Below are 8571 nucleotides of genomic sequence, written 5' to 3'. Positions count from 1 at the left end.
TGGAAATGAATGCAGGTTATCCCTATGTTAGAAATAAATATATTCAGATAGTGGTATTGAATATACAAAAATAATGATAGGGCTTAGGCACTCAATTTTAAACGTAACTACATGTAGGCTAGGCTATTTTATGTATGACTAATTTGTTTTGTGTCTTTGTGGTGGTAATAGTAGGCGTTTACTTATCCAGTAACGTAAATGTGGGATACTCCTTCGACTCTTAATAAAACTATGTTGAAATAATCTCCATATTTCTGTTATGGAACTGTATCTAATCAAAATATGAATCATGGTCTATATGTGCTACGGTATATCTGATCTCATCGGCTTGGGACATTCCCTGTGTGTGTACCGTTCGCATTGAAACTGTATAAATGAGACTGCCGAATGAAGGTAGTCATTGAGACCTCAGTGCTTGTCTTGAACGAAACTACGAGTTCAGACTTAAACAAATATAAAGTTCTAACCAGACCAATAACGTGTAACGCTGTAACAACATTACTGTTAACATTCAAGTTAATTAAAGAACCCGAAGAAGACACCAACGTTAACTAACGAAAATGGCATCTATGCAAGTGCTCCCAATTGTGCATATCCGCGAGTTGTCTGCTTGGAATCCATCAACCGGCAACACAACACAATCTGATCAATCCTCAGCCATTGGATGGGATGTTGATACGAATGACCAGAGGGTTCCCGGGAAGGAACAACTGACCGTCAGACCGCGGTCAAGATCTAGATCTAGATCACCCCTTAGGGGAATTAAAAGCATCTTTTTTAAGAAGGTGAGTACGATTTATGTTTTAAACTTTCTGTTTTATCTGTGAAAAAAATAACAGGAATATCCCAGACATGTTAACACATAAGAGTGGGGGGAGGGGTGGGTGCGGGCTGGGGTGGGGTCTCAGTGTCTGTGGGATAGTGGCTCGGCTAATGAAATAATGTCAGCATGTACACTGTTGAGAGTTATGGGTAATTTTTTATCCATAGTTCACTTTAAGACTTGATATTTTGTAGTAGTTCTCGGGGAAGGGGTGGGGGGGGGGTGAAGAGTGGCATTTGTGATAAGTTTGGATTCTGACAATTAAAAGAATCAAAGGTGGGAACAGCATAAATTAGTCATTATCAAATAAGCAAATTAGAAAATTAGTGTAACAGGCAAATACTAAAAGTCGTTAGATTTTAAGGGATAATTAAGTTTAACTTATTAAAGTTTGCGTCGCAAGGGGAATCCAATCGTAATTTGGTTCATTTGCGAAATCAAGTTGGTTGATATTGTACTATATCCGATTTAATGAAGGCGAATGCAGAGAACAAGCCTAAAAGATTGCGACACAATTGCGCAGCATAGCATTGACCCTTTTCTTTGATAACTACTGCATGACCCAAGCAAAACAATGGAAAAGGAAACCACCTCCAGTCGCCATGCTGGGTATGTCGATATGCTGGGTATGTCGACATGGTGGGTATGTCGATATGGTGGGTATGTCGCCATGCTGGGTATGTCGATATGGTGGGTATGTCGCCATGCTGGGTATGTCGATGTGGTTGGTATGTCGATATGGTGGGTTTGTCGACATGGTGGTATGTCGACATGGTGGGTATTTCGATATGGTGGGTATGTCGATATGGTGGGTGTGTATACATTTTGGGTATAGTAGATGGTACAAGCTACGTAGAGTTGTTTCTTGTAAAAACTCTATCTTTAAGGAGGTCCACTTCAAACAAGAAATCAGGGAGACTTTCTTGCGCCAATTCTCAAACAATGTCTGTGTTAATCTTACATAGGATTCGGTGCAAGAACCACCAGGCAATAACGTCAACTTGTCACATCCAAGCACCAAATCACCTATACGATTCGGCCTACACATTAAAATGAGTGAAGATGGTTGTTTCTACGTAGCTCGGGCTATAGAAAATGGATTGGCTTCTTTGTCAACATTACAGTAAGTAGAAACGTTTTTATTGATAGCCTATAGTTGCAAGCAATGCGATACTTATGTTGAAGAGAAACATATTAAACGCTGCTAGTTGAAAACCCTATCTCAATATCATGCCCCTATAGCACGGGATATGGTTGATTGAATGCATTATATATAGTTTGACTGGCTAAACCTTTATAGTTTTACTACCGTGCACCTAGTCAATTTGCCTCATATTCATATTCTTTTCGTTTCCAAGTTATACACATTTGAAGTTGCCATTAAGTCTGTGAAACTTATAAAATATGTTTAAAATATGACGTGGAGTGTTGCGCTCATCAAAATTTCTTATTTTAGCCCTTACTAAACTAACCACTAATTATAAAACCATGCACATACATCATTTGAATAATGTGATGCTCTTCTTTTCAAAGAAGACCATAAAATATTTCAAAAAATCGCATTAGGCCACAAACCTGTGCTCAGTGTCCTTGAAACGAAGGTTGTGAAAACAAAGGAATAGTGACGTAACAGAACATTAGGCAGTCACATCCTGTGCATCATAAATGTGCATATTTAGCTAATGTTTATTCATAAATGACACTAGAAAGACTTGTAAACTGGTCAATCTTTGATGGATTTTGATGGAAGTTGCAGCTATTTTCATGATTTCTAATGCCTATATTAGAGTGATTAGGACAATGCTTTTCATAGGTATCCGTATATCTTTAACTACTCCAGGAAGTTGCATTGCTAGAAGGTATGTGATGCCATCTGAATAAATTGTCTTTAAATCTTTACTTGGGATATTATACACTTTCTGTTGTTCAATCGGGTAATAATATGATTTCGGGCAACATATCAAGCAGATTATAAAATGATATCGGTTAATATAAATCAATAGGGTAATAAAATAATCTTTTTTTTTTTGATAGTACATCAATATGTGACCGTCACTCCAAAGATTTTAAGGACTTATATGCCTTGTTTAAACAAATCTGTCCTAGCCTCCCTATATATCAAACAAATATCATTTATTAATCTCATAACTAGGGGGGGGGGGGGGAGGAATAGTCTACTTCGTATTATGCAGTTAGTTATTCCCAACTGATAATTACTGACAAAGACTGGACCGTCTATTAATGTTTCACTCACTCAAAAATATTGAAGATTTGAGAGAAAATGGCCTACACGCCATTCTAGTGTAGGTTAAACTTGATACGCAGATTAAAGGCACAACTAACCAACGGTTGATATATTTAGCAAGGTTTGCAATCATATTCAATATTTTTAGAGTATACTATATATATACATGCCAGATTTCCGGGTTTCTGTTGTTGTTGTTGGTTTTTCGTTACATTCGAGTAAATAACATCTTTATCTTTCCATATAGGCAGGGTGACGTCATCAGCAAATTAAACGGAACTGCTCTTAAAGGTTATACACTCGCGGATGTATCCACCATGTTTTACAACATTGACGTACGCAAAGAAATAACAATGGTATGTATAGTTTATAGTATACTTTAAAAACATGTAGGACGCTTTGTGAGACTTGATGGATATAATCTCGGAATACTCTTGTATCGGATGATCATATTAAGTAGACTATATAGACATAATAACTGCACATCGTGCAAAATAATGTACATGTAGTTGGCAGATTAAGCGATTCTAGAAACACTTCTATTAGTAAAATTTGAAACCGCTGGATCCACTGATATTCTAGTATTTCATTTTCACCATTAAAGACAAATCAACCATGAACCAAAGCAATATGTTCGAGACACTCTGTATATTCATCTATAAAACTAACCTTCTCTTACTCCAACTAAGCTCCCCATCTAACCGCCACTACCGCTATTTTTATGGTACATTGACGTATGATTGATATATTGTTGGTCAACGAGGCCGTTTAACTCCTCCCCACCCCATCTCCCCACCTCCCCCACCTCACCTCCCCTCTTTACCTTTTTCCACCTTTGACACCACTTGTCTCCCTAATGAAAATTCCATTTCTTAGCTGTTCAGCTTTCCCACATATCTGCGTTATATGCCACACATGACACCGTCCTTATTACTGATATTGTTTTTCCTGCATAATAAACAGGGATCGTTTTTTGTTTATCTTTATTTAAAGGTTATTTTACGTGAGAAAGAAGAGGAGAATGGAAACAAGTTAGTGGTCCAGATCGAAGTCACCATCACACTTATCTTATCAGGTAGAGAAACATTCAATTGCTTCAGTCATTTGTTTCGTATGCAGGTATTCCAGGATCTCACAATGGGGTTAGATATTATTATTCAATGACGTCATACTAGGTTAAAGGTCGTGTCTATGTTCATTCCTTATGAACAACTGGTAATGTGTGCAACGAACAGCCTCTTGGCACAAAATACTCTCGAAAAAGAAAAATGTTGTTGCTTCTCTGTGTTCGAACTCTCGAGAAAGTCTCGTAAATACAGATTCAGAAATTTAATTTCTGAGACGTCCATATCTTCGCCTAATTTACAAACACTAATCTGGGCAGAATGTTTCACTTTCGTCTACGAGTGAGGCTATTTGCCATATTTCACCGTGGTGGTATAAGGCTTAGGTGTAGTTCGTATGACGATCGTACGAGCATGCGCAAATGAAAAGGTAACCAGCTTACGGCGAGAATAATGGTTAAATTCCAATACCCATTGCTCAGGATAAATATGTCTGTCACAGCGAAACGAAAATGCATGACATTTAAACAATTATTACAAATGTTTGTGCCGGAAATAAAATACAATTATTTATACAATTTTTCTCCAAAACATGTACGCTAAACATCGCCCACCTACGTGAAATAGGTTGATTAATAAACGTTATAATTATGATACAGCTATTACATGAGTGTCTTGTTGTATTGTTTTTGTATCCAGAGGACAAAGTAACTTGTGAAATTGATACCATTGTAACTGCACAGTTACTAAGATACAAGTCTACAACAAACCCAAGGTACATCTCACAGCAACCATTCAATCTATCACCAAAGTACCTCAGAATGGACGGCAATCGAGTATCAATGGACACCACCATCGACAGTAAAAGTAAGCCCGCAGGACTACTACTTTGTTCGTTCATTAATTTTCATTATTTAAAGCAAACACGATGGGGTTAATGTATATTCATATTGCATACATTCACGTACAATAATATATCACCCTCCTTCTCACGGTCTTACAGGTTTTCAAAGGCGACAGTTACTGTATTAAACCATCTTCGTATGTAAATCCTATGAAAGCCTGCGCATATTATGCTGGTTTGATATTGGTTTCTTGTATTCGTGTTTATTTGTTTGTATATGAAATGATACGTGGTTAGGATATGTTTAGTGTAAATGTTTTGGTGTATGTTGATTTTTGTTATGTGCCCTTGCGTTGAGTTTATTTGTTTACCTATGTTAAGTGTATTTGCTGATTAGATATGTTGCTGTGTCACTCCGTGTCAGGTTTGAACCATATGAAGTCATGCATATACATAAACCGTACTCTGCATGGATAGAGTACGGCTGCCAATAGAGCTGTGCACATTTGGGAGTTGTTAGACACTTCATTGTATAAGTATAACACCCACATCCCATATCTATTTCAGTTACGTTATATTTTACCTGATAAGATCAATTGTATTTTGTTTTTCCTTCCTAGGTAAATTCAGAATGGAACTGTATGAAACGGGGTCCAAAAGTCAGTACCGGGTGTGTGTAATACGAAACGAGCAATGCTCCAACAAAGTACTGGATGGTGCAGGCAACGTGATACACGCGGTAAGATTATATATAGTCTTCTATACCGTAACTTGCTGACATTGAGACATCAAGGGGAAAGTAGTACTCTTAAACCCGACGTACACCGTACGACTGATCCAGACCAGACTCAACTTTATTCGTAAAGACTAATAGTGCTACGAATGACCCCGCACACTGACCAACTAATTAGTACACGGAACGATCGTTTACCGGACCGGAGCTTGTTTAGGTCACATGCAAATTTATTAACATTTGATTGGTTATATTTGTTAAACCTGTACCGCTTCAGTCGTGAAGCACTACACGACTGCAAATCAGAAAATTCCAGAAAAATGTCCGGTTTTTCCAAACTGGCTTATGATCAGTAGCACCCCGCCGCACACTACACGACCGTTGTTACGTTGGGTGATATTCGGAGAGTGTACGTGTGCTCAAGATTACAACTGACAAAATATTTTGCCATGTTCATGTCAAGTCGGCTTAATTCAGACGGGAAAACTGAATATGCTACATTTTTCCGACTGGCAGTCGGCTGTGTTCGGCGGGCTTTAACGGCTTAAATCACACCATTTTGTAATGATCATCTAATCCTCTTCGTCTTATCAGCATACAGTTAAAGTTTGTTAGCCATTTCCTACAAATTATAGATACAATGCTTTCTTCATTATTGTCAGGATGAAGGATTGTACGCAATTATATTGTTCTTGACGGTTACATTCTTGTTATTGTTTACACTGTTGTTATGTTTTACATCAGTGTGTTTATTGTTTACATTGTTAAAACTCTGTCATTTCAGGAAGCATTTGACAAACCTTCTCAAGGCGAAACAACCAAGTACCCGGATGCAAAGTTCTTTTATTGGTACGCACATCCAGAGTTCGTTGGAGATGACGTCTTTGAGTCTTTTACGAACAGAAGTAAGTCATACTCGTATGCTGGGAGGCCATAGTGGGCACGACAAAATAGGCTAGAATATTTAGAAGAAGAGAATAGACTTAATTATAGTTTAATGCAAAATTATTACAAACAAATGTTGTCTATACAGTCAAGAATTCGACAACGATTGTGAAATATCGAAGATTTGGCAACATTTCTCTTTCGGGAGGTTAGTGTTGGTCAACGGTGGGGTGGGTGGGGGGAGGGGGTGGCATAGTATGTACATAATGAAAATGTAAAGGACGCTTCGATATAAATGCTTTTGCTTAACGCACTAATTCTTATCCTTCGCGAAAATGAAAACCTGCAATTGATATTTTGTTTTGTTTTGTTACAGACTATTTTATGACCGTAGGAAGTAACAACAGTCTTGGCATTGAGTACTTCCGGTCGGCTGCGTTAGTAGAACCGCGTGGAAGATTTAGAGTCAACAATGTCTGAGGACCAACCATATTTCTCTATTACCAAGGCAATATATAACGCAAACCTACATATTTATATATTAAATTTTCTGCATACATTTGAAGCAACAAATATATTTTACAAGTGTTTGGGTGTTTCTGATATATATATATATTATTTACAAGATCGAAACATGTAGTTATACAATCATTTGCGGTTTGATATGTAAATATGAACGCAAATATATTTTTATTGTCTTTGATAATTTATTTTTGTTATAGTGTTATGGACATCATATGGTATATGTTTTTATTATACGTTAAATGACACAAGTTCTTTATTTTTGTGTTACCCTGCTGCGGTAAATCAGGGCTACTGGATTTCAATTTTACAAGGTAATTGCTCAATGTTTTTAAGTTTAAATATCTACCAAAAAAAAACTAGTTATCTTCTTCAAATACATATTTGTTAGTTTGTATATCGTATATTACAGTTAAATATTCTTTGCTGTTATCTATTTATTTAGTCACTTATTTATTTATTTATATATGTATTTATTTATTTATTTATTCATTGCCTTTCGCATCAAAAGGTCTCGTAGAATCTATTACTACTTAGTACAAATGTATGCACTATGTGCATTATAGCCGTAAATATACGTCAACTTATTAATACGTATTAATAATAATACGTATTAATACGTATTAATTACGTATTAAAATAATTAATACGTATTAATTGACAATATAGGAGATCTGCCAATATAAAATACAAACTGAATCAGTTAATGTTACAATGTTTGTATTGTCTTGTAATTTACACGACCTCATTAACGTTGCGTTGAAATGAAGGTTTTTCTATAACTTGATCGAACAAAATAAACTTAGGAGGCTGGAGTGCTTCACATTTAATTAAAGAAGGCAAATCATATTTGTACAAACGGAGTATTTCGTGAGAACTTTGAAAATCAATTGAATTGTGTATATACAAATATCATATTATATAGTGTTAAATTTTAGATTATTTCTTGTATGTTTCCTTATATGTGTAGCTGTTATGCAATATGTTTTCCGATGATATCGTGTTGTAGTATACAAATAGAACATTTATTTTATTTATTTATTTATGTATATATGTTGCCATGAAAGGATACGTTATACGAATAACGTTGAATTATGTGAAGTTAGAAAGTTATGAAATATATGCTTAAAAAAAACCTTACCCATGTCGACTATAATGCTAACTATTACTCTGTTGAAGCCTGGCAACATTTGATCTCATTTCAAATTATGCATAAGGAGCATATTGAGGTCCATCGACAATGACCCTACAGGTATCCCCCCCCCCCTCCTCCCCACAGGTGCTTTGAAGTACGTTCCAATGAAATTGACATTTTCAGAATGTATTTCTGAACTGCAGATTCCGGGCTTGGAATTCCTTCATCTCTTGGAATTAACTCCTCTTTCTGACCTTAGCATTTTATCTTTTAAGTCGCTACGAGAACAAGAAATATCCACAAACTTCCGGGAACTTCGC

General features: G+C 36.3%; 1 protein-coding gene across 1 annotated transcript; it reads left to right on the top strand.

Moving 5' to 3' along the window:
- The first annotated feature begins 383 nt into the window (after positions 1-383).
- On the top strand, positions 384-8256 carry LOC139975324 (uncharacterized). Its single transcript, XM_071983167.1, has 8 exons — positions 384-785; positions 1789-1946; positions 3316-3424; positions 4062-4143; positions 4832-4999; positions 5597-5715; positions 6494-6614; positions 6971-8256. Exons 1-8 carry the CDS (start codon positions 561-563, stop codon positions 7072-7074), a joined length of 1086 nt encoding a protein of 361 aa, XP_071839268.1. The 5' UTR covers positions 384-560; the 3' UTR covers positions 7075-8256.
- Positions 8257-8571: the final 315 nt, after the last annotated feature.

Source organism: Apostichopus japonicus, chromosome 10 (genome assembly GCF_037975245.1).
Source record: "Apostichopus japonicus isolate 1M-3 chromosome 10, ASM3797524v1, whole genome shotgun sequence".
Taxonomy (NCBI): Eukaryota; Metazoa; Echinodermata; class Holothuroidea; order Aspidochirotida; family Stichopodidae; genus Apostichopus; species Apostichopus japonicus.
The sequence above is the reverse complement of the archived record's forward strand: the minus strand, read 5'-3'. Positions and strand labels throughout refer to the sequence as shown.